This window comes from Pan paniscus, chromosome 8, assembly GCF_029289425.2.
Source record: "Pan paniscus chromosome 8, NHGRI_mPanPan1-v2.0_pri, whole genome shotgun sequence".
NCBI classification, from domain to species: domain Eukaryota; kingdom Metazoa; phylum Chordata; class Mammalia; order Primates; family Hominidae; genus Pan; species Pan paniscus.
The window spans coordinates 116162775-116189802 of record NC_073257.2 but is presented as its reverse complement, the minus strand read 5'-3'; the positions used below and the strand labels follow the sequence as shown (position 1 = coordinate 116189802).

Here is a 27028-nt window from a genome sequence, read left to right as displayed (position 1 = left end):
ATAGGTTGTTGAAAGCAGCCAGGGCACATCTTGAATGCTTTGCTGCTTAGAAATTTTTTCTGCCAGATACCCTAAAATCATCACTCTCAAGTTCAAAGTTCCACAGGTCCCTAGGCCAGGAGCACAATGCAGCCAAGTTCTTTGCTAAAGCATAACAAAAGCGACCTTTGCTCCAGTTCCCAGTAAGTTCCTCATTTCCATCACCTCCTCAGCCTGGCCTTCACTGTCCATATCACTACTGGCATTTTGGTCACAACCATACAACCAGTCTCTAGGAAATTCTAAACTGTCCCTCATCTTCCTGTCTTCCTTGGAGCCCTCCACACTCTTCCAGCCTCTGCCCATTACCCAGTTCCAAAGTCACTTGCACATTTTCAGGCATCTTTACAGCAATGCCCCACTCCTCAGTACCAATTTTCTGTATTAGTCTGTTCTCACATGCTAAAAAGAAACACCTGAGACTAGGTAATTGATAAAGAAAACAGGTTTACAAAAACTGCATGTTCTCACTTATAAGTGGGAGATAAATGATGAGAACACATGGACATGTGGAGGGTAACAATACACACTGAGGCCTATCAGAGGGTGCAGGGTGGGAGGAGGGAGAGGTTCAGGAGAAATAACTAATGGATACTAGACTTAATATCTAGGTGATGAAATAATCTGTATAACAAACCCCATGACGCATGTTTACCTATGGAACGAACCTGCACATCCTGCACATGTACCCCTGAACTTAAAATAAAAGTGTTTTTAAAAAGAGGTTTAATTGGCTCATGGTTCTGCAGGCTGTATGAGAAGTGTAGTAGATTCTGATTCTACTACAGAGAATGTAGAATTCTGCTACATGAGAGGAAGCTTCCTCTCATGGCAAAAAGCAAAGGGGGAGCGAGGCATCTCCCATGGTGGGAGCTGGAGCAAGAGGGGTCAGGGAGATGCTGCACACTTTTAAACAACCAGAACTCATGAGAACTACTCACTATCATGAGAACAGCACCAAGAGAATGGTGCTAAACCATTCATGAGAAATCCACCCCCATGGTCCAATCACCTCCCACCAGCATTGGGGATTACATTTCAACACGAAATTTGGTGGGGTCTCAGATCCAAACCATATCACAGAATTTTAGATCTAAAAGAAATTTCAAGTACCATTTAGTCACCAGCACCACGACCATAGCCAGCTGTCCCAGCCACACAAGCCCTGCCCCATCATGCTCCCTCCTCCCCCTAGCCATGTTAGATTGTAACTGGACTGAGTCCAGGCTAGGCTGTAGCTCAGAACCTCCAAGGAGGGGAACTCCGCACAACCTCCATTCCGATGTTAACATCATCTATGACGATTTCTTTTAAATGCTGTGGTTTAAACTAATTTTTTTATTTTTCCAATCTGCAAAAGATAGAGAATGGCTCTGATATGGTTTGGCTGTGCTCCACCTAAAATCTCATCTTCAATTTTAATCTGAATTATAATCCCCACATGTTGGGGGAGGGACCTCAAGGGAGGTGATTCGATTGTGGGAGTGTTTTCCCTATGCTTTTCTCATGACAGTGAGTGAGTTCTCATGAGATCTAATGGTTTTATAAGCAGTTTTTCCCTCTTTGGCTCTGTACTTCTCTCTTCTGCCACCTTGTGCAGAAGGACATGTTTGCTTCCCCTTCCACCATGATTGAAAGTTTCCTGAGGCTTCCCCAGCCATGTGGAATTGTGAGTCAATTAAACCTCTTTCCTTTATAAATTACTCAGTCTTGGGCAGTTCTTTATAGCACCATGAGAATGGCCCAATACAGGCTCTCACCTTTAAATCCTTAAGTTTAGTGCTTTTTATAAGATAGACACCCACCAGGCATGATGACTCAGACCTATAATCCCAGCACTTTGGGAGGCCGAGATGGGAGGATCACTTGAAGCCAGGAGTTCAAGACCAGCCTGGTCAACATAGCGAAACCCCATCTCTATTATTTAAAAGAAAAGGGGAAAAAAAAGGTAGACACCAATTACTAAAAGTGGTTATCTCTAGGACATAAGATAATGGAAGATTTTCTATTCTTTTACATTATTGTATTTTTAACCCATATGTATTCTTTTCACATGTATTAATTAAGAAGCATATTTTAAAAGTTCTTCATGGAGCATTATTTAATTACCTCCTTCCCTCTTTTCTCCAGGCCACATCCTTCTAGTTTTATTCAAAGATTGACAACTCAGTTTTCTCTGTGGGTCAGACAAGTGACAAAGAAGCGAGATGGAGGAAGTGTAAGGATGTGCAGGTGACCAGGACCCTGGTAAACAGCAGGGAGCATGCCTGGCCAAGAGGCACTCAAATCCCAAACTGGGCTATAGGCCACCAGGCTGCAAACCTCCCCCATGAGTGCTTTTCTCCATTCTATAATTCCTGGTTCTTCAAGCTTTCTAAATTAGTGTGCGGAGCCCCAAAAGAGAACACCTTCATTTTGGTGAGCCAGAAGCATGCCATTTCCTGTTGCATCAGTGGTAACTTTGGTCTTATGACAAGCACTCACTAGCATGCAGGATTTGTACCGGCAAAAGGCTGATCAATCTCCTAAGTCCTATGAGAGGCCACAGGAGAAGATTCCCCTCTTCTTGGAGCAAAGATCCCAGGAAAACGGTGATTCACAGACCTCACTCAGCATTAACTAGGGTGCCATGGCAACAGGGCTCCACATCCGGAGCAGATGGTGCGGCAGACTGCCCCTGTCATGCGGTGCCTCTTCTGGAAGTTCTGGCCACCTCACCAAGCAGGCTTGTTTCTGTCCAGCTGGCACAGAGTAACACCTGGTAACTATTTACATGGGTCAAAATATACCCAGAGCCAGCAGATGGCAGGGCCAGACTGAGACGTGGGGAGAGAGGAGGGCTGATTTGGGCTGTCTCAGAGGCAGAGGCGGCAGACAGCTCCTTAGGGAGCACAGACAAGGCAAAACATCGCTCCTGTTGCTGCCTGGTGTCTCAGCACAGCAAGGAGGATGGGAAAGGATCCAGCATGAGCAAAGCTGAAATGATCACAGGCTGATCCTCAGACACTGAGATGAAACGGCATTGGACAAACTTGGTCCCCCTCCCATAGTGCAGGCAGTAGATGCTCCCAGCCCAAGGGACCTGTTGGCACCAGCCATCCTCAGCTCTTTGCTGTCTTCAGTGGGGTGGTACTGCCTGGCGAAGCTGGCAGAGGGGCCACATCAGAGACAAGCATCCCTACAACAGACAAGCAGCTCCAAAGCGCTAGGTTTAAAACCTCAACCAAGATAAGTGGAGAGATGGGGGCTCCCAGGGACAGAGCCAATGTCTTTTTCAACTTTATCCCCAGTGTGCCCCTGGGCTTGGTACACAACAGGTAACCAGAGGCATTTGTTGAGATGAATTGTAAGAGAGTGTGACGCAAATCCAACAGAATGACCTTTGCTTGTGGCTGGGTTTGGGGCGTGTGTATTTTTTTAAGGCAGGATGCCGGCTATAGAACATTTTGTGAGATATCCTGAGCCCTGACAGCACCAGTGAAATTCTGACGTAGTTAGTCCTGGGTGATAAACCGGTGTTTCATTTCCTGCTTTGGAATTCTTTCCAGTCACAAGACCCTCGGTGTCTCCAGGCCCATGGCCAAAGTTTGGAGAATTATACTCATACTCGCCCACGTGGACAGCGACATTCATTTGCCAAATGGAAGGTATTTAGGCTTGGAGTGTTTTCTTCTTCCTTCTCCCTCTTCTTAAGCTTTCACCAGGGAGGTCTTTGGAGGGTGCCATTCTGTAGTGACAAGCATCAGTCATAGGTTGACCCTGAACCTCAGCATCAGCATCTGCACCAATAATCTGGAGATCAAACTAGGCTGAAGGCCAAGGAGTTAGGAGGCACACAGGCTCCCAAAATGTGTTCTGACATTAGCACCAGGCACTTTCTAGAAAATAGTTAGAAGCTACAGGCTAGGCAGGCCAGGTGGCTCATGCCTGTAATCTCAACACTTTGGAGACCAAGTTGGGTGGATGGCTTGCAGCCAGGAGATGGAGACCAGCCTGAGCAACATAGTGAGACCCTGTCTCAACAACATTTTTTTAAAAATTAGCTGGGCGTGGTGACACATACCTGTAGTCCTAGCTTCTCAGGAGGCTGAGGCGGGAGAATCAACTGAGCCCAGGAGTTCAAGGCTGCAGTGAGCCGTGACTGTCCCACCACACTCCAGCCTGAGTAACGAAGCAAGATCTTGTCTCAAAAAAAAAAAAAAAAAAAAGCAGCAGTAGCAGCAGCTACAGGCTAGAGGAGTCAGACAAATGATTATCAGAAGAATACATTTCCTGTTTTCATTTTATTGGGAACTTCAAAGAAAAGAAAGAGAGACGGATTGGTTCCCAAGACAGGCCGTGATGTAGACTCCCAACAAGCTGGGGAATTCTGGACGGCGAAGGGGTGGACAGTGAGACTCAGCACAGCCCAAAGTCAAAGGCATTAGGGTTGTTCTGAAAATAGAGATTCAAGAAGCCCTGGAAAATGCTCTTATCCATGAGAAGAGCACAGACTGTGGGGTCCCACTTCATGGCTGATATCCAGAGCCGCAGGGCTGGCGTGTGGCTCACACAGCTGCAAGACAGGAAAGAAGCGTCAGCACAGTGCAGGGGGAGGCATCAGGAAAGGGGATGCACGTTGCTTTTTAGATTTGCAAGATATGAAGAATGAGTTTATTTGGGGAGTTATCTTAGTTATCTTATTATCAAGTGAGAATGATAACTTACTGGAGGAAAATCTTATTTTTGGAATAGTTGAATGTTTAGAAGTTGTTGCTTCTAATAATACAGTGAAATACTTTGGACTGATGGCTCTGGGAAAATAACATGTCTGTGCTTCATTTTTTTTGTTCTGTTTTTTAATATATATATATTTTAAAGCTTGAGAAACTTACATGTGCTTCACTGCTTGCCAACAAAAAGACAAGCCTCTGAAACAAATATTCTTGGGTCATTCTCAGATTTTACTTTAGGAGATATAAAAAAATAAAGACAAATAATTTCCAAAACATTTTTTAAATGAATAAAACAAGGATGAAACCTTGAAGTCATGGAGCCAACAGGGCTCTTTCAAAGCTCGACCAGGATATTTAGTTCTGGGGTTTATAAAGCAATAAGCTGAAGATAATATGAGTGGGTTGTCAGGAATCCAGGACTAGAAGTGAGGTTTCCTAACCTGTGACTCCATGCTCTGTCTTCAGAGGATACAGCCTTTTGTAAATTTTATGTTTGATATTGAGTTTTAAATATCCTGACAAAGAGAGCTGAAGTCGGAAGTGCAGGAGACAGTGGCTGGTTGGGCTCCAGCCCACGGGTTATGAAGGTGCAGACACACAGTTCTGCTTCAGCAGGGCCGGATTTCCAAGTGCCAGAAATGTCCAGCACCCACCATGAGGGTGGCTTGGATTAGGGTGGACGTCCGCACACGTCCAGCTTCACTGAGCTTTGAAGTAACACAGCACTGTTCTGCCCAGGAGCCTACACAGCTATTTCTTCTCCTTTAATGTCCCTGCACTTCCATACTTCCATAGTGTGTCACTGCCATTTTGTTTGTATGTTCCAATATCCAGCATATATTACTACACAAATCTTTTTTATAAGGTTATTCCTATCTGGGGGAAGATTCCTCCGGGCAATGAGACATGACTAAGGTTATATGGTGTCCACTGGGGACCCGTCAGGACCAGGTGGAGGCGTTGGGCACTGTGACTGTGACTGTGACTCTCCACTTGCTCTCAGACCGGCCATGTGGGGGCGCTGGTGAGGACAGCAGGCTCTGAAGTCTGCGGGAGGCTCCTGGACTAGGGGTCTTATCTGCAGAAATGTGGGCAAAGTGTTGGTCTGAAGTTAGCAGTGGAAAAGCACTTATGTTTTTAACAAGGAAGCACACACTGCGGTTTAGAAACCTGATTCACTTCACAGACATCCTGAAACATGTCTACAGGGGGCATGCAGACCATCTTAACCATTGTTACTCAGTGTGACTCCGGGAATTTACCACCACAAGGTCAAATGTCTTACTCCAGTATCCCATACACATCCAGCCGCTCAAACCAGGGCCAGAGGAGGTAATCAATCATGGATATACAGGTTCCACCAAAGAAGGTGGTGTTCTGATACTCAAGAATCTAAAAATGGAAACAAAGCAAAAGCAAATAAGTTTATATATCTGCTGACATGTTTATAGACACTAAATGTAAATCTCAAATTAATTCCCAGAGAGGGAGAACTGAGGCCTCTCTCCTTCTCCCTCTGGTTAGGAGAATGCTTCTTCTCTTTCTCTGAGGTCTCCTCTGCCTCTTTTAGGGTCACACTCCTGGCCACCTCTGTCCCTTCCCTCCTTTCAACACTAGAGTGACAGTGTGGCTCATCTGATTGAAGAAACTGGAAGAACAACCTCTACAGAGTACCCCAGTCCCTCCCTCTTAGCCTGGAGCAGCTCCTCCATGTGCTAAGCCTTCCAAGGATAAGCTGAGCCCTGGACAGAGGAGGCTCCCCCTCAGGCCAGCACTGCCCATTACTTGAAGACAAGGTGAGCCTCAGCCTGATGTTGAAGGCTAGCATTAGGAACCCCACTTAGGATCTCCCATTCTCCAAGATCTGCTTTATCAATAAGAAAGGGGATGCTGCCGGGCCTGGTGGCTCATGCCTATATTCCCAGCACTTTGGGAGGCCGAGGTGGGTGGATTACCTGAGGTGGGGAGTTCGAGACCAGCCTGACCAACATGGAGAAACCCTGTCTCTACTGAAAATACAAAATTAGCTGGGCATGGTGGCACATGGCTGTAACCCCAGCTACTGGGGAGGCTGAGGCAAGAGAATTGCTTGAACCCGCGAGGCGGATGTTGTGGTGAGCCAAGATTGTGCCATTGCACTCCAGCCTGGCCAAGAAGAGCAAAAAGTAAAAAAGAAAAAAAAGAAAAAGAAAAAGAGAAAGGGGATGCTCTAATCTCCATGCCTTATTATTTTATCTTCTCAGTTAATTCAAAACTAAGGCAGGAAAGAGCATCCTATTTAACAGGCCCCCTCAAATTCCAACCTGTGTTCTTCTTCTTCTTTTCTGTTTTTTTTGGTTTTTTTTTTAGATAGGGTCTTGCTCTGTCACTCAGGCTGGAGTCCAGTAGATCAATCACAGCTCACTGCAGCCTCAACCTCCCGGGCTCAAGCAATCCTTTCACCTCAGCCTCCCAAGTAGCTGGGATTACCCCTGGCTGATTTTTACATTTTTTTTGTAGAGATGGGGTCTTGGGGTCTTGCCATGTTGCCCAGGGGTCTTAAACTCCTGAGCTCAAGGGATCCTCCTGTCTTGGCCTCCCACAGTGCCGGAAATACAGGTGTGAGCCACTGCACCCGGCCCCCAACTCTGTGTTTCTATCACACTTTTTTTTTCATTTGAGCTTTTCAAACTTCACATTTGTTGGCCACTCAACACTATTACTTAATGCATTAAAATAAAATTTCTCATTCCCAAATGAGACAAATCAACCCGGATGGACTGTAAATCAGATGGACTGTAAAGAAAACAAACTCTCAACAGACAGGCAGCCAAAGACAGCCCCAAAAAAGTACCTGCAAATTTAAAAAAGCGAAAGTGTTTAGCAGAGGTTATTGTTGGTACAGGTCTTCCCAAAGAGAAAAGTATGGCACGAATTACCTGCTTCAATCAAGCAAGCTACTCATTTTGACCTATATAACTCATAATCAACTCAATACTTCCCTATAGCTATAGATCTTGATTGCTGGGCCCAGGTGAGTTGTGGAAATAAGCTATACTCGTGTTTTCATCTGGAAATATCAGGGTTCTGGTGAGGGACAGAGGGCAAAAGGACCAGAATCAAACTGTGGATTAGGGTCCCGGGGCAGGGAAGGCACTGGCAGCCAGGAGACACACAGGCTTGCTTCTTCACATGCCAGGCCAGCTTGTTGACTCTGCTGTGGGGTGATTCAGAGTTGTAGGTAAGGACGTGAGCTTGGGAACCAGCAGACTTGGTCCTGTGCTGTGTGCTGAGCTTGACCTCTGATTCAGCATGGAACCCGGGGCAACTTACCTCCCCTGCAAGCCTCCATGTTCTCATCTGCAAAATGGTGGTCATGTTAGCACGCACCACGGAGGTTATGGTGAGGAGTAAAATCACCATGTATGAAGAACACTCTGGCCCCACTGAGTAAATGTGAGCTCCTGTGATGAGTGGGAACACAGGCCCCTGAAGGTGACACCCACAGAAAGCAAATCCATCCCTGATAGAAAGGATCAATGGGCTCCTCCACCTGCCACCCCTTCTCAGAGGGGTTGCCCTAAAGCCTACGCCTTCACACCTCCCAGTGTGGCATGGAGAAGTCCCCCGATCATTGTCCTGGAAGTCTGAAAAAACATGTTAGGTGGCATTACCTTGTTCAAGGAAGCTAACAGGATGGCACTAAAACAGCAGAGTCTGACCAGTGAAAACTCAAAACAGAAGCTATTTATAGCCAGGTATGAATAAAATTTGGTTAGAGGGGAAAGGAACAAATCATTCCATTTTTATGGATTCCAGAAGGCTCCAGACTTTATGTTCAGGAATAGATGATCATTACTCAAACTCTTACCACTGGCTTTGAAATGTGTGCCTCCAGTTTGTTATTGGGCTTCATGGCACAAATCAGAACCAAATTTACACCAAGCGACTCTGGAACATCTACACAGCTCTTCTGCTTTACACAACAGAGGTGTTCTTGGAAAAGTCTTTGTCAAAACAAACCATAAATAGACATTTAATGGAACCCATGGTGGGTCCTTTGGTAAAGTGATGAGGGAATTTTTAATTAGTAACTGATGTTTATTTAGTGTATATCTCTAAAGCTTTCCATTTACTCAAAGTAGGAGCATGCCTCTAAATATACATGATCTAATGGACACTATCAATTTATATATAAACACTCATAAAATAACCCAAGCCTTATCAAGGTACTCGGCACAATAAAAAGCTGAGATGAGCATTAGGAATAAACGGATCGGTGATCCTTCACCAGTCCCCCGCTCAGCAAATGCACATACACATTTCCCTCACATTTTCCAAATATGTCTTGAAACCACCCACATCAAAACTATCTGCATTTCCTAATACAGCTGCAGATTATTGAGCCCCATCCCAGACAGGTATTTTTCCACCAATTTCAAGCAGGGTAAGTCTAAAATCCCAACAGAAAAGCTGTCTTTCCCTAAACTAGCACAAAGTGCTCACTCCTTTACAGACGTAGGAGAACATCCTGGACAGGCCTCCCTGGAGGTCTGCTGAAGTCCTCAGGACTCTCAATAGGAGAGTTCCCTTCTGTGCAAACCTGGAACCTTCCAGACATGTAAAATTACTTTTTCCCCTTAAGAATCCTGGAAAATTGGGACTGGAAGGACTCCTGAAACTCATCTAAGTGTGACCTCCTCATTTCACCATTTATTTCTACCATGATCATTACACAAAGGATTAGAAGTGTAGTGTAAAAATGTGCACTACATACTAAATATGAAAAATAATAAAATGCTATAATCAGGGAAAACACAAGCTGGAACAGAAGGTCAAAAACCAGGAAGGAAAACAGTATCAAGATATCACGTCCTGGGTCCTGCAGAGTTCCTTCAATAAAGCCTTGAATTTGACTCTTGAGTTTCCTGGCAGCCAAAGGGGAGAGGAAAACATGCTGGTGATGTGATTCTTGTCTCCCATGGGGAAGGACAGGGGAGCCTTGCTGTGTAGAGGAGGAAACCCAGTCCCAGGGAGGTTAACGGGCTCTCTGGTTTGCACTGGAACTAACACGCATATCACATTTTCCTAATTCTCTGACTAGTGTCAACCCTGTGTCATTCAATTTCAAATATGTATTTTTAGACTCTAATGAAAAGCTTCCTTAAATTGCTTGAGCCAAGGAGTTTGAGACCAGCCTGAGAAACACGGTGAAACCCGGTCTCTACAAACAATACGAAAATTAGCTGGACGTGGTGGTGGCACCTGTAGTCCTAGTGATGCCTGTAGTCCTAGCTACTAAGGAGGCTGAGGTGGAAGGATCGCTTGAGGCTGGGAGGTCAAGGCTGCACTAAGCTGTGAGCATGCCACTGCACTCTAGAGAAAGACCTTGTCGCAAAAAAAAAAAAAAAAAAAAAAAAATTGGCCAGGCGCAGTGGCTCATGCCTGTAATCACAGCAATTTGGGAGGCCGAAGTGGGCAGATCACTTGAGCCCAGAAGTTTGAGACCAACCTGGGCAACAGGGTGAGACCCCATCTTAAAATAAATAAATAAACAAAACAAAATAAAAATAAAAAAGCTTCCTCAAGTCTCTTGTGAATTCTTTTCTGTAAGAATGAAAAAGAATACCATGACTTGATATCTTGATACGGTTTTCCTTCCTGTTTCTTGACCTTCTGTTCCAGCTTTAAATTTAAGTAACAGAAAAAAGCTTGGAACCAGCAAACTCTGAAAGCTCCTCCTTCTCTACAGCCAAGGATTGGTTCGGCTCTGAGCTTCTCTGTGAAAAGAATTTCCTCCTTAGTCTCACCCTTTCATGCTCTCTGAATCAGAAGCTCAAGCCAAAGCAACTGACAGAGGGATGAGACATTCCAACATAGTCATTATGAAAGAGCTTATCAGAATTCTCTCCTTCCTGTTTTATTCCACTGATGAGCAGATCTTCAGGCAACTTTACTAAAATAGTTCTTTCTTGTACTCAATTTAAAACAAGTCCCTTGCATTTACCCCTCTGAAAAAATTTTAGGATAGAGGCAGAGGCAAAATAAACTGACAGACTTAACATCCAATGTCTTGTCTTTCTTAAGTGTTTTATCATCAGAAATGGAATGAAAAATGGGTGTTAGATCTAGATCCACTTAGTAGTAGTTATGTTAATATCCAATCCATCCTTTTAAAGAATTCCATGTTGAGTTCTCCCACCTGATTATATATCACATATAAAGATACAGCCAGGCATGGTGGCTCATGCCTGTAATCCCAGCACTTTGGGAGGCTGAGGTGGACAGATTGCTTGAACCCAGGAGTTCGAGACCAGCGTGGGTAACATAGCAAAACCCTGTCTCTACAAAAAAACTAACTGGGCATCGTGGTCTGTGCCTGCAGTTCCAGCTACTTGGGAGGCTGAGGTGGGAGGACCACCTGAGCCTGGGAGGTAGAGGCTGAAGTGAGCAGTGATCACGCCACTGCACTCCAGCCTAGGTGACAGAGTGAGATCCTGTCTCAAAAAAAAAAAAAAAAAAGATATTGGTGGTCAGACACTGTGCCTTACGCCTGTAATCCCAGTGCTTTGGAAGGTCAAAGTGGAAGGATCTCTTGAGGGCAGGAGTTCGAGACCAGCCTAGAGCACATAGTGAGACCGTGTCTACAAAAAATAAAAAAGTTAGCTGGGTGTAGTGGTGCCCAGGAGTTCGAGGCTGCAGTGAGCTATGATCACATCACTGCCCTCCAGCCTGGGCAACAAAGACAGCAAGACCCCCTCTCAAAAGACAAAAAAAAAAAAAAAAGATATTGGCCATTCTTAATGTTGAATAGCTTCCCTCACAATGGCATCCCTCACTTTCAGAACCACTGTCTTTTGTATGAACAAGCAAAGCAAAATAGCCTACTTAGAAAGCGTTTTTCTTCAAAAACCCCAGATATCCCCTATAAGGCTTCTACAAATGGCAGGGGAGGGAATTGAGGCTCTAGCTTCTAGGCCTCAGATTTTCTGAAAACATTGACACATTTTCAATTCAGGCTTAAGAGTTCCAGAGGTTTGTTGGAGACTTTAGTACAATAGAAGAGCTCCTTTCTAATGCAAACATGGTACTTTCCAGACATGTAAAATTACTTCCCCTTTAGTATGCTAGATACTTTGCAGAAAGGTGTTTGACCTTCTGGAATATTAGAAAAATCTATTTTAAAATTTTCTGTTCTCCAGTTCACTGAAAAATAAGACTACGGACGCGATGCAAATGAAGAGGAAGGGACTGCTTGGTAGGATGGGGGTGCACTGTTCCCAAGCCCTGCACGCGAGAAGCCTGGCTGGTAAGGCACCTCATCTTCTGCGAGGGCCCCTCGGGCGCCCCCAGAGGGACGAAGGAGAACGTCAGCGTTTTGAAGTGCGCCCTGGAACACAAGGGGAAGGAGGAAGCGCGCGGGGCTCCCCCTGGTGGCCATCAGTGCGAGGCGCGTCGGCTGCGGCTCCCCAAGAACGTTCAACCGGAGGATGAAGAAATCTGCAAAGTTTTCGCGAGAGAAGCAAGATCATTAGGAGAAGCGAATCCCAGACGTCTCCAAACCAGGCATTCGAGAGAGCTCCAGTCTTCAACTCTTTGGTTCAGCCTCAATAATTGAGCTTCAAACGTTGAAGCGGCCACCTCACCTTCACCACCATCTACACCATTGCCAAGAAATCCCAGGCCCCCAATCTCGAAACAGTGTGGTGGCTCCCAGTGGGGGCTGCTGTACTTGCTGGAGGAGGAAGAAAGAGTTTTTCCTCATGAAAATCGTTCTGAAAATGCAGAGGTCATCCCCTACTCTCTGCCCCTCAAAAAAGCAGAAGCCATCCTCCACCCTCTGTGGCCCCTAAAAAGACACAAAGCAACACGCCAGTACATCAGCAATACTGGCCCTTTTCCAGAAGCAGTGGAAAAGTACTCAACTCCAGGGCAGAAATCTTTTATTAATTTTATTTTTCGTGGGCACATAGTAGGTGTATATATTTATGGGGTACATATTTTGGTCCAGGCATGCAGTATGAAATAAGCACATCATGGAGAATGGGGTATCCACTCCCCCAAGCATTTATCCTTTCAATTACAAACAACCCAATTACACGGTTTAAGTTATTTTTAAATGTGCAATTAAGTTATTATTTACTATAGTCACCATGTGGTGCTATCAGATAGTAGGTCTTATTCATTCTTTCTGTGTTTTTTGTACCCATTAACCATCCCCACCTCCCTGCCAGCTCACACTACCCTTCCTAGCCTCTGCAAACTATCCTTCTACTCTCTATGTTCATGAGTTCAATTGTTTTGATTTTTAGATTCCACAAATAAGTGAGAACATGTGATGTTTGTCTTTCTGTGCCTGGCTTGTTTCACTTAACATGATCTCCAGTTCCATCCATGTTGCTGCAAATGACAGGATCTCATTCTTTTCATGGCCAAATAGTACTCCATTGTGTATATGTACTACATTTTCTTTTTTCTTTTTTTTTTTTTTTGAGACAGAGTGTCACTCTGTCACCCAAGTTGGAGTGCAGTGGTGTGATCTCAGCTCACTGCAACCTCTGCCTCCCAGGTTCAAGCAATTCTCCTGCCTCAGCCTCCTGAGTAGCTGGGATTCCAGGCATGCACTACTATGCCAGCTAATTTTTGTATTTTCAGTAGAGACGGGGTTTCACCGTGTTGGCCAGGCTGGTCTCGAACTCCTGACCTTAAGTGATCCGCTAGCCTTGGCCTCCCAAAGTACTGGGATTACAGGAATGAGCCACCACACCCGGCCTGTATCACATTTTCTTTATCCATTCCTTATTCATGGACACTTAGGTTGCTTTCAAATCTTAGCTATTGTAAACAGTGCTGCAACAAACATAAGGGTCCAGGTATCTCTTTGATATACTGATTTCCTTCCTTTTGGGTGTGTACCCAGCAGTGGGATTGCTGGATCATATGGTAGCTCAATTTTTCGTGTTTTGAGGAACCTCCAAACTGTTCTCCACAATGGTTATACTAATTAACATTCCCGCCCCAGTGAACGAGGGTTCCCTTTTCTCCACATCCTCACCAGTATTTGTTATTGCCTGTCTTTTGGATGTAAGCCATTTTAACTGGGGTGAGATGATATCTCATTGTAGTTTTGATTTGCCTTTCTCTGATGATCAATGATGCTGAGCACCTTTTCATATGTCTGTTTGCCATTTGTGTGTCTTCTTTTGAGAAATGTCTATTCAAGTCTTTTGCAGGGCAGAAATGTTTTGAGCTCATAAAAGATAAATGGAGGTTCTTAAGATTTCAAATCTCAGATCCCTGCTAAAATGATATAGCTGAGGCTGAGCTAACCATGTGATGACCCAGTTCCCTGTAAAACAAACCTAGGGTGTGGAACAAACCTAGGGCATATTTAAGACCATTTTCTCCTCTGGGAAGGAGCCTTAGAGGGAGGACCTGCAGCAGAACATGCCCCTCCTGCTGCCCATCAGTTATGACCTAGATCCTCCATGCAGGTGCAGAATACAACTGTCAAAATTTGGGGATTAAAGGACCACTCTGAAAATTCTATGCTGGCATCCTTTTAATGAGCTTAATTCGTATCTTCAAAATATATTTGTAGGGCTGGGTGTGGTGGCTCACACCTTTTATCCTAGTACTTTGGGAGACCAAGGTGGAAGGATCGCTTCAGCCCAGAAGTTCGAGACCAGTCTGGGCAACATGGCAAAATCCCATCTCTACAAAAAATACACAAAATTAGCCAGGCATGGTGGTGCCTGTAGTCCTAGACACTCAGGAGGCTAAGGTAGGAAGATCACCTGAGCCCGAGAGGTCGAGGCTGCAGTGAGCCATGATCATGCCACTGCACTCCAGCCTGAGTGACAGAGTGAGACCCTGTTTCAAAAACAAAAAACAAAAACTAAAACAAATCACAATATATTTGTAAGATAGTGTGGGGGGAAAAGCTAGGAGGGTAATGCTTGACCAGTCAAATGTCTGTAAAGTGATTGGTGGTAGATGAAAATATAAATGAATATTTCTCAAGTCTCTGAAGTGGGGAGAGGACTTCCTACACATAAAACAGTGGAGGAAATCATAGCAGGAAAGCCTTATAGCACAATACTTTCAAATGCTGTACTTCCATATGCAAAAATATATAAGCCAAATTAAAAGTCAAAAGAAAACAAAAATGTGTTTTAAAACCAGTCAAATCTCTTTTCTATACAAGGAACGCTTTAAAAGGAACTTTTACAAATCAACAAAGAAAATTAGTAAGACTCTGATGGCCAGATAGGCAAAGCCCCTGAACTGAACAGACAAATTTTACAAGACCAGGAGCAAGAGATGACATACTTCCGGGAAAACCTTCCACTTCCCTGGCCATCAAAGAAATATGCATTAAGTCAACAATGAGGAACTACAGTGTATCTCCACAGCAAATATTATTCAACAAACAAATATCTTTTTGAATGAACTCTTCCACCAGTGAAAAGGATATAGGGCAAAGAGCATTTTCACATACTGCTGGTGAGGGGCAAACAACACAAGTCTTTTGGGAAGCAATTTAGTGAAATACAGTCCAAGCCTCCAATGTGCTCATTATACCCTTTGATCTGGTAATTCCATTCCTGAGAGTCCAGCTTAAGAACATATTCTAAAATAGAGAAAATACTTTTTATGCAAAGAAGCTGATGTTCCCTGCAGCACCGTTCAAAACGGTAAAGGACTGAAAACCATCTAAACACTCCTAATTAGTGTGCTGGATAAATAACTTTATGGTTTATAAACATGGCAAAGTATGCAGACATTAAAAGTGTTTTCGGCCGGGTGCGGTGGCTCACGCCTGTAATCCCAGCACTTTGGGAGGCCGAGGCAGACGGATCACAAGGTCAGGAGATGGAGACCATCCTGGCTAACACCGTGAAACCCCATCTCTACTAAAAATACAAAAAGAAATTAGCCGGGCGTGGTGGCGGGTGCCTGTAGTCCCAGCTACTTGGGAGGCTGAGGCAGGAGAATGGCATGAACCCGGGAGGTGGAGCTCTCAGTGAGCTGAGATAGCACCACTACACTCCAGCCTGGGCGACAGAGCGAGACTCCGTCCCAAAAAAAAAAAAAAAAAAAAAAAAAAAAAGTGCTTTTTTTCTACTTTTAAAACTTACATATTTAATACAGAAATACATTCCCATCATTAAAAAAAAAATCAAACACAGAAAATAATGTAAAAGGCAAAATCTTCCCTCCCGGTCCCTGCCCTTAACCACTTTTCTTACCCACCCTAATTCTAATCAGTCCCCTTCCCAGTGTGAGACACTACTAGGAGGTGGATGTGTTTCTCTCTAGATACTTTTCTAGCCACTTATTTACATGTATGTGCACACCTGCATGGTTCAGTTTTGTTTTCTTCTACTAAAATGGGATCATACCACCTGTATTACTGTGTGATTCATTTAATATTTCTAGGCAATCTTTTAATGTCAGTACACATAGATTTACCTCATTCATTTTCAGCCGTTCCACAGAATTCCACAAGACAGACATGATTTACTTAACCACTCACCATCTAATGAATATTGTTTCCTAATTTGTCATCATCACAAATAATGCTGCTGCTCTAAGAAACACTCTTATACATGTAAATAAGCATTTACAGAGTTTATAAAAATTGGCCAGGTGTGGTGGCTCACACCTGTAATGCCAACATTTTGGAAGGCAAAGACAGGTGGGTCACTTGAGCCCAGGAGTTCGACACCAGCCTGGGCAACAGAGGGAGACCCTGTCTCTACAGAAGTTAAAAAGAAAACTAGCTAGGAATGGTGGCACACGCCTGTAGTCCCAGCTACTCAGGAGACTGAGTTGGGAGGCTCCCTTGAGCTCAGGAGTTCGAGGTTGCAGTGAGGCGTGATTGCACCCTGCATTCCAGCCTGGGCAACAGAGTAAAACCCTGTCTCAAAATAAAATGGCAGGGGATGTGGGGAATATTTACATCATAATAGTAACCAAGTTTCAACTACATAAAATATACATAGCAGAAAAGGACAGAAAACAAAACCAAAAAAGTCCCCAAGATAATAACAGTGGTTGTTTCTGGGTAGTGGGATTATAATTTTTTTTCCTTAGTTTTTATGTTTTCCTGTATTTTCCAAATTCTCTCTAATGAACAAGTATTACTTTATAATTGGAGAAGAGTAAAATTAATTTTTAAATAATAAGAATAATTATTATTCTATTATTTATGTGATGGAAAAGGGTATATCAGAAGGCTATTGAAAGAAGCACAGCAAATATTAGCAGCTGTCAGAATTGGATGATGAAGGAAGTAACCCAACTAGCAACAGCACTAATACACTTAACGAGGCATCCTGAGTCAGGGATAACCAGTTCCCAAGTGTGAAAGAATGGTGGTTACAACTAAAATGGCATGTTAGTAAACATGCTAAATCAGCTAGCAAATCCAAGAGAAATAACAACGTATATTCATGCAAAAACCTGCACGGTGTTCACAGCAACATTATCCATATTAGTTCCAAGAGTGCAACCTTCCCAGATGTGGATAAACAAAATGTGCGTATTCACACATGGAATATTATTTAGCCATAAAAAAGAATGAAGGATGAACCTTAAGAACATCATGGCATGTGAAAATAGCTCATGAAACGCTACATGTTGTATGATTCCACTTATATGAAGTGTCTAGAATAAGTCAATCCATAGAGACAGAAAGCAGATCAGTGGCTGCGTACAGCCACGGGGATTGAGAAGAAATGGAAAATGACAGGTTACAAGTGAGCAGTTTTTCTGGAGGATGATAAAAAAATGCTCTGAAATTAAATACTGGTGATAGTTGCGCAACTCCCTTAATATACTAAAAGCCAGTGAATTGTACACTTGAAAAGGGTGAATTTTGTGGCATATGAATTATATCTCAATAACTGTTATTAAAAATAGCTAGTAATAATGAATTTAGTTTGTAGACATGTTAACTTAGATGATAAAAAATTTAGCTTCTAGTCTACTATATATAAAAGGATACAGAAAATTGTTTTCAGTGACAAATTAACCGGGTATAAACTTTCTTTTCTTCCTATCCTGGTGATATCAAAGGAGAAACAATTAAACAATATATAAATCATTTCATCACTGGAAATTAATAAAAATTAAGAAAGAGCAAAAGCAAAACTAAACCAAGACAATATAATCTAACTTGAATAAATGTCTTTTTTTGATGAGAAGAAAGAACAGTTTAAAAATTAAGATTACCAGGTGCAGTGGCTCATGCCTGTAATCATAGCACTTTGGGAGGCTGAAGTGGGAAGATCACTTGAGCCTAGGAGTTCAAGACCAGCCTGAGCAACATAGTGAGACCTCGTCTCCACAAAAAATTAAAACAAATAAAAACAAAAACAAAACAGTTGGGCATGGTGGCCTGAACCTGTGGTCCCAGCTACTCGGGAGGTTGAGGTGAGAGAATCACTTGAGCCCAGGAGGTTGAGGCTGCAGTGAGCCGTGATTGTGTCACTGCACTCCAATGTGGGTGACAGAGTGCGACCCTGACTCAAAAAAATAATTATAATAATAATTAAGATAATGGAGGCAGGCTCGGTGGCTTTAGCCTGTAATCCCAGCTACTCGGGAGGCTGAGGTGGAAGTACTGCTTGAGCCCAGGAGCTCAAGACAACAGTGAGCCATGACTGTGCCACTGCACTCCAACCTGGGCAATAGAAAGAGACCCCAATCTCTAAAAGAGGAAAAGAAAATAAAATAATTAAAAAATTAAGATTATGGGCAAAATTTAGAATCAATAAAGTATTTAACTACAGATGTTCCTGGGTGATGCACACATAATTTATGCAAATTCCACCTCATGCAAACTGCTACACATAAGGCACATGATCAAATTTGGCAATGCGGGAAACTCTGCATGGAAATGCAAAGTGAAGCACCCCAAGGCAGGTGGTTGAATGACAAGAAGCAAAACCATAAAGTGCCCTGTGGCCACGGGCAGACGAAGGCTTCAGTTGCTGGGCCCGGTCTCATCCCTCAGGGCTATTTCAGCATTATTTATGTTATCCCTCCCCGCTCTCTTTTATGGAGCTCTGATGATGACGAAGAAAGGACCAAGCAATAGTCAGAGTGCAGAACCAATTCATAAGCCACGAACACTTTCTAGATTTAAAGCAAAACTCCAAAGCCTCAAGGAAATCTGACCAAATCCACCTTTCACTGCACTTGGACTTGATTTGACTACTTCCATAATGAAAATATTTTTGGAAGGCACAGATAAACAGTGACACCAAGAGGTCCTGCCACATTCAAATCCACAAAGATCAAATGAAGCCTGGCTCAAGTCCCATTCTGAAATGGGAAAGTCAATACCTGAAAAAGAATAAAACTAAAAAATGTGTGCTGCTTAGAGTAATGATTCAGTAAGGGCTAGAAAATCTGCTTGAAGACATAAAGTGCAGCAAGACAAGACAAGTGTCATAGTTTTAAAACTCATGCCAATGTTCAGAACAGGAAAGCCAGTGAGCAGGCTGCTAGTTCGATAATAAAAGTGGCAGTAATATATCTCAAAGAACTGTAAAAGATATTAGAGAAAAATGTGGTTATATAACAAGCACAATAAATCTTTGATTTTGATGGAACTTAATTTTTTTTTTTCTTGGAGACAAAGTCTCACTCTGTCACCCAGGCTGGAGTACAGTGGCATGATCATAGCTCACTGCAGCCTTGACCTCCTGGACTCAAGTGATCCTCCCACCTCAGCCTCCCAAGTAGCAGGGACCACGGGTATGCATCACCACATCCAACTAATTTTTGTATTTTTTGTAGAGATAAGGTTTTGCCATGTTGTACAGTCTTGTCTCGGACTCCTGGACTCAAATGATCTGCCTGCCTCGGCCTCCCAAAGTGCTGGGATTGCAGGCATGAGCCGCTGAACCCACCTGAAACTAGATTTAAAAAACTAACAAGCAAACAAAAAAACAAGCAAAAAAAAAAAAAACTTAAAAAGTTAGACAAGGCAGTTATTTCAAAAGAAGAAAGTGTCAGAGTTTAAGGCCACAAAAGGTTAACTGAGCCTTCTGTTTCAGGATAACATAGCAGAAGATTATGCATGAAATCTTGGCTTGCTTATCACTCAGAAAGACAATGACTATTTAATATATTTTTAGCTCACAAAAAATCCTGATTGTGCAAAACAATGTGAAAGAGTTACATAAATCAGGAGATCCTCTCCATTAGAATTATTCTGATAAATTTCAATTTCACTAGAATCTCATGGAATAAATATTTTGGCATTTAAAGGAACGGATCGCATAATTCAAGTTCATTGGTCATGTTTTCAGATTTCAGTATTTCCTACATTGTAGTTATAATTCTTTGTTTGTTTGTTTTTGAGACAGAGTCTTGCTGTGTCACCCAGGCTGGAGTGCAGTGGCATGATCATAGCTCATTGCAAGCTCAAACTCCTGGGTTCAAAAGATGCTCCCGCCTCAGCCTCTAGAGAAGGTGGGACTACAGACCCGCACTACCCTGACCAGTTCATTTTTTAATTTTTAGTAGAAACATGGTCTCACTGTGTTGCCCAGGCTGGTCTTGAACTCCTGGCCTCAAGTGATCCTCCCTCGTTGGCCTCCCAAAGTGCCTGGATTACAAGTGTGAGCCACCATGCCCAGCCATAGTTACAATTCTTGCTAACATTCTATGGGACAAAACCACATTCAAACCTGTTAGGACAATGTGGAGTACTCAGTGGTCCTTAAATAGCATCAGTGAAAGCTACCTACACCGAGGCTGGTTAGTGAAAGCTACCTATATAGAGGCTGGTTAACAACAGTGTTTCTGGGGCTCAGTTATTGAAGATAAAGTGAAATTTCTTATTCAGTGACATGCTGGAGCTGCCCACATCTTTTGCCAGCTCTTGAGTTTAGAAATAGCACATTGGTAGCTCAAAATTAACCTTGACGGAAGTATTTACACCACCCAAATCAGCAAATGCTATAAATCAGTGCTTTTTCTTTTTCTTTCTCTTTTAAGAGAAAATTGATTGTTAAACATTTATCACCACACCACTAATGACATTCCTAAACTCTCTGGTTAAAGCTCCTAGCCCATAAAACCACTCCAAAGGTCCAGTAGAGACCATACATTGTTCTTCTAAGCTCTGCCCGCATATGAATATCCCATCAACACCACAAATTTGACAAAATGTGTCTTCCCTCAAACTCTTAGTGAAAAGCATCACATTTACCGGCCACAAACTTGGAAACCATCCTCCATAACTCCTACTCCTTCCTCAGATTTCATCTCATCTTAGTTCCTCAAAATCTCTCTAATTAAACCTCCCTCTCCAATCCTCGTTAGTGGGGTCCTCTTTGTCCCTTCCCAGTCCCTCCTCTTGGACACTCTAATCCATCCTCTACATTCTTGCTGGGCTGAACTTCTTCTTCTTTTTTTTGAGATAGGGTTTCACTGTGTTGTCCAGGCTGGAGTGCAGTGGTGCAATTATAGCTCACTGCAGCTTCAACCTCCTAGGCTCCAGTGATCCTGTCATCTCAGCCTCCCAAGTACCTAGGACTACAGGCATAAGCCACTATGCCAAGCTAACATTTTGTATTTTTTAAAGAGATGGAGTTTTGCCATGTTGACCAGGGTGTTCTCAAACTTCTGGGCTCAGGCGATCCTCCCACCTTGGCTTCTCAAAGTGCTGGGATTACAGACATGAGCCACTGTGCTCAGCTGGGCTGAATACTTTGTCTTTTCTTTTCTTTTTTTTTTTTTTTTTTTTGAAACAGAGTCTCACTCTGTTGCCCAGGCTGGAGTGCAGTGGCGCAGTCTTGGCTCACAGCAACCTCCCCCTCCTGGGTTCAAGTGATGGGCTGAATACTTTTAAAAGCATGAAGGAGTACACCACTTTCCTGCTTGACAGGCTTCAATTACTCACCATCAACTCTGAAATAAAGTGCAAATCCCTGGGCACAGTGGAAAAGGCCTTTTAGCATCTGACTCTGGTCCACCCTCCACATTCGCCTCTTACCAATCACTCCCTCGCTGTCAACCCCTCACTGATTATTGTTTGCCGAACACACCAGGCTGTCACCCTTGTGCCTCTAATTCATCCTAAGAGTCAACAGAGGCATTATCTACCCCCACAGACCAGCCGTCTCGTATGCATGTCTCCAGCCTAGCACTCAACACACCCAGGTTTTAAATGGGCTTAACAGCCTATCTCCCTGTCCAGGCTTTGAGCCCCTCGAGGGTCTTTAATTTTTTTTTATTCCTAGTACCTGGTTCTGAGCCTTTACAGAGAGGCCACTCCAATTTGCAAAACAGGACTAGTACCATTTGTACCTGAGAAGGTTGTTGGAAAGATTGAATGAGATGATGTATGCAAGTATCTGCAGCACAATTCATGGCACAAAATACTGGTTCATTTGCCCTGGAAAAGACCCCCGACTGAAGAAGAACTGTATCTCCATCATAACCCTATACTTTCATCTAGCAATCTGTAATTTAAAAAGTTCATCCATCATCCAAATGGAGGTAGAAGGGAAACTGATGAAAATGTTTCAATTACTGTATCGTTGAATTCAAAGGTTTTTTTTTTTCCCAGCTCCTTTCCCTGGTCCAGTATTTGTTTATCTGTGAGAAGGTAACCAGGCATGATGGGGTCCATTCAGCTGATCTTTAAAATAGACTATAAATTCTCTATTCACAAGATTTTCGAACTTCTTTTTTAAAGCAGCAGCTCTCCTGTCTCCCCAAATGCCATCTTCTTAGATGTCAGGTTGAACATGGTGGTTAAAGGCAGTGCTGACCTAAGTAAAGCAGTGTCTAGAACAATCTACCAGGCCTCCACTCGCTGGGCAGTCCCCTGCAGAACCCAGAGGCTCTGAGGAACACACATTTCAAAATAATCCCTCATTTTACACATGGGAAAACCAAGGCCCAGAGAGGTACAGAACATTGTCCAAGGTTCTGGAATTCAGTAAAGCCAAGCCTAAGATCCAAGATTCTTTCCACCACATCATACGGCCTCCTTGGAGTCAAGGCCACAGTTGGTGACCTCAGGACAAAAGGTTGACATTTCCTACACATGACCATTCGTCATCCATAAATACTTAATTGTACAAATTTGAGATAGGCAACTGGAAATATCAATACATTTAATCTGTTTCCACTTGATAAAGGTCAAATGGAAGAGTATTAATAACCAGTCTTCCCTTAAGGGGAAAAAAATTGTATTCTCTGGCTGCCAATAGAGGAACCACCCACCCATAAGGTGAATTTATCAGTTTCTGGAGCAAAAATAAAGGAAGTAAAAGAACTCCCTTCCTGATTATCCTAGAAGTACGGGATAAGTAGCTCCATTACTGCCAGGTTAATGAAGCATCTACTGGCAAAGAGTATTCCTGCCACCGCACCCATTTTCCCCTTCTTCCTTAATTACAGACCTCTGATTTTATTCAGGGTATCCCAGCTAAAAGACTGTATTTCCCAGCTTTCTCTAAGATAGTTATGACCCCACAACTAAGTTCTGGCCAACGAAATGTAAATAGCCATTGAGTAGAATTTCTGGTAGGATTTAAAGCCCTTTAAAGGGGTATGACCATTTGCCATTTTTTTCTTTATATTCTCCTTTTCAGAGCCTGGAACTTGGATGTGATGGCTGCAGTGACAGCAGCTATCTTGTTATTTTGAGGATGATACCCTTGTACTAAGTTGTGCTAAGGATGACAGAGCCCATAAAGAGAAAAAGCTTCAGTTCCTGATAATGTCATGAAGAAGCCATCAAGATAGGCCTGAACTGCCTACCTCTGGCTTTTTTTTTTTTTTTTTTTTTTTCTGTCAGTCCTACTTACTCTGTCACCCAGGCTAGAGTGCAATCATGGCTCACTGCAGCTTTGACCTCCCAGACTCAAGCAATCCTCCTGCCTCAGCCTCCTAAGTAGCTGGGACTACAGGTATACATCATTATGCCTGGCTAATTTTTAAAATTATTTTTGTAGAGGAGGGGTCTTGCTATGTTGCCTAGGCTGGTCTTAAACTTCTAGGCTCAAGTGATCCTCCTGCTTCAGCCTCCCCAAGTGCTGGGATCACAGGTGTGAGCCACCGTATGTGTGAGAATAAACCCTTATAATACGTGAGAAAGAATGTTATGTGACAGAGTAAACCCTTACAACATGAATTTACAGTAGTTAGACTTCAGCAGCCAAACACAACCCCTAACCTTTACAGACTCTTGACCTCATTGGCAGAAGCTACAGAAGCCATGCAGAGCTACTCAGGGAGATGGGGTGACTCTGGGAAAGGAAGCAATTCATGGCATGTCCTCATCAGATTTTCCAGAATAATTCTAGACCAGGTTAGAGGAGGGCAAACATGCAATCAGATGATCAGAAGTCTGACTTATCAAAGGCAGAAAGAATAAGCCTGTGAAGGCTGGTGTCAGAGTGACCAGGTTAGCGACCCTGCCTAGCTTCCTCCACTGTAGCTGACCAGGAGAGGGACCCCTTTTCGTACCTCTTCCAGGTTGCTGAATTCCTGACGCAGGGCTGCCTTCAGATCAGTGCATTCTCTCCCACATCTCAACGCTACCAGGCACTCCTTGGTCAAATGTGGGACCTAATCAGAGGACACAGGTTCTCAGTGGAGAAGTCTGTGGAAACTTCCAGTTCCTGTTCTGCCTGAAAAGGCAGCAAAGCTTTATAACTCCAGCCTAACAGGGCAACACCCACATCAGACCCCCCAGCTCCCTGTGAGAGGCACTAGGTTTTCTCTGTGGTTCCGGTTCTCAGTAGGAATCTACTTCTTATAGTACCCTGGGAAAGCAGGGTGCTTTAGGAGGGTTTCTCCAGTGCTCCTTACTTGATCAGCTGCTTCCATGCTATACATTCTTAGGTGGGACACTCAACCTCTCTAAGCCTCAGTGTTCTCATCTGAAAAATGGATACGATAGCAGTACCCACTTCAAAGGGCAGTTGGATTAAATGAGTTAGCTCCTACAAAGTAACTAGGACAGTGCCTGGCACATCATAAGTGTTCGATATATGTCAGCTGTTAATATCATTGAGGTTTTTAAAAATTCCTTTTCAAAGACACCATCTTAAAATTTCTCCATTCTTTTTTCTTTCATTATCAAAGCTGCCACCATTTATCTATTCTTCACATTTCCTGGACAGCAGGCACTCTTATGCCTCTAAAGAGCATCACTGGCCAGGTGCAGTGGCTCACGTCTGTAATCCTAGCACTTTGGGAGGCCGAGGCAGGCAGATCACTTGAGGTCAGGAGTTCAAGACCAGCCTGGCCAATATGGTGAAACCCCATCTCTACTAAAAATACAACAATTAGCTGGGTGTGGTGGCATGCGCCTGTAATCCCAGCTACTCAGGAGGCTGAGGCAGGAGAATTGCTTAAATCCAGGTGGCAGAGGTTGCAGTGAGCCGAGATGGTGCCACTGCACTCCAGCCTGGGTGACAGAGCGAGACTCCATCTCAAAAAAATAATAATAAAAAAGCATCACCTTCTATGCATAATCTTTGCACTCCATTACTTTTTACCTGAAGCTGGAGAAATACTCCCTTTAAGGATCACCAGTTTTCAGTTCTTTCAGTATTCCTGCTTCAAGTTACACGGTCATTGCCATATCATAACCATACCTCCTGAGCCTGCCAGTTGAAATGGAGAAGCACCTAGCAGTTAAGCCTTTAATATCAGTGGCCATGCTCTACCCTAATTCCATGCTAGCTAATCTCCTGAGGATCACGTGGTATCAAAACAAAACAGTTTCACCAATGATTTGGCTTTAAAATGGGTTGAGGTTTGGGAAAGACATGCAAAGTAAAACACAGTGTGAGTGGCTTTTTAAATTGAATATACCTTACAAAATAGCTCCAATAACATCTTTTGGCGAGCTCGTTCATAAGGGTCATATGGAAACAGCTTCCTTCCTGGATAAGCGTCATCCAGGTACTCACAAGCAATAACAGATTCATAGATCAGTTGGCATTGGCTGGTCTCCAGGACAGGAATGTGGCCAAAAGGGTGCTTTGTATAGTACCATTCAGGCTTGTTTCTCAGGTTAATGTTGACCACTTCATGTCTTAAAAAGCAAAAGGAAAACAAGACAGAACAAAAATGAGAGGCATCTGCAGGCAGGCACTCTTCTTGAAAGCAGAAGCAATCAGTTTAAAAGTTAAAATTTGCAATTAGTGTTTTAAGGTTTAAGTTTTGTATAAAATACATAACATCATCATCTTCCTTCCTGCAGTAAGATGTGTCGGATGTTTTCCATGCCTTATCTCAGTTGTTCCTCATAATTCCCCCTGAAGTAGGCTCACCTCATAGGAAAGAAGACTCAAGGGGGTTGAATCTCACACCCAATACCACCCACTAAGAAGTAGTAGAGCTGGCCGGGCGCAGTGCCTCACACCTGTAATCCCAGCACTTTGCGAGGCTGGGGCGGGCAGATCATCTGAGATCAGGAGTTCAAGACCTGCCTGGCCAACATGGCAAAACCCCATCTCTACTAAAAAATACAAAAAAGTAGCCAGGCATGGTGGCGGGCGCCTGTAACCCCAGCTACTTGGGAGACTGAGGCAGGAGAATTGCTTGAACCCGGGAGGTGGAGGTTGCAGTGAGCTGAGATTACACCACTGCACTCCAGCCTGGGCAAGAAACTCCATCTAAAAAAAAAAAAAAAAAGTAGTAGAGCCAAGATCACAGCCAGGCAGACAGACTCAGAGCTCACACACTTAACCATGGCATTAGAGAGTTTAGTACATTCTACAGCTTGAAAATACAAATCTGGTATTAACAGGTCACAAGAGAATATGATAAATGTTAACAATTAAGAGTATGAGTTTTGGCATCAGAATAAACGGTCTAGCTTGGGACCTTAACTGAATTCCTAACCTCTCTGTGCTCAGTGTCCTTAATTATAAAATGGGGCTAATAATTACACCCATCTCTTGGTACTGTGGTGATGATCAAGTAAGGGGATATGTATAAAGTGTTTAGGACAGTGCCTGGCACATAAGCATGCAATAACTTTTTTAATTCTTCTTCTAATTATTAGATGTTCAAATAATACTATTATTATTTAATGTTCACATAATAATACAATTATTATTTAGATAACTATAAAGTTACCAGAAGCATGAACGTATGTTTAAAAAGATGAAAGGAAACAAATGGGAACGTTCATTGCTTAGTCTAGGAGATTGTCTTAAACCTACAGCAGAGGCTGGATGAGGTGGCTCACACCTGTAATCTCAGCACTTTGAGAGGCCAGGGTGGGAGGATTGCTTGAGCCC

General features: G+C 43.3%; 1 protein-coding gene across 2 annotated transcripts in view; it reads right to left on the bottom strand.

The window, feature by feature from the left end:
- Positions 1 to 4303: 4303 nt before the first annotated feature.
- GSTO2 (glutathione S-transferase omega 2) overlaps positions 4304 to 27028 on the bottom strand; it is a 31791-nt gene continuing 9066 nt past the window's right edge. Inside the window, exons 4-7 of one of the 2 annotated variants that reach the window (XM_003825553.6) lie at positions 25593 to 25815; positions 24237 to 24338; positions 6040 to 6146; positions 4304 to 4594 (exon numbers count right to left, since the gene is read on the bottom strand). In XM_003825553.6, coding sequence (XP_003825601.1) covers positions 4438 to 4594; positions 6040 to 6146; positions 24237 to 24338; positions 25593 to 25815 — 589 coding nt within the window. In that variant the 3' untranslated portion in view covers positions 4304 to 4437. The remainder of the gene's footprint in view (positions 4595 to 6039; positions 6147 to 24236; positions 24339 to 25592; positions 25816 to 27028) is intronic. The other variant, XM_034931434.3, reaches the window with a different exon arrangement.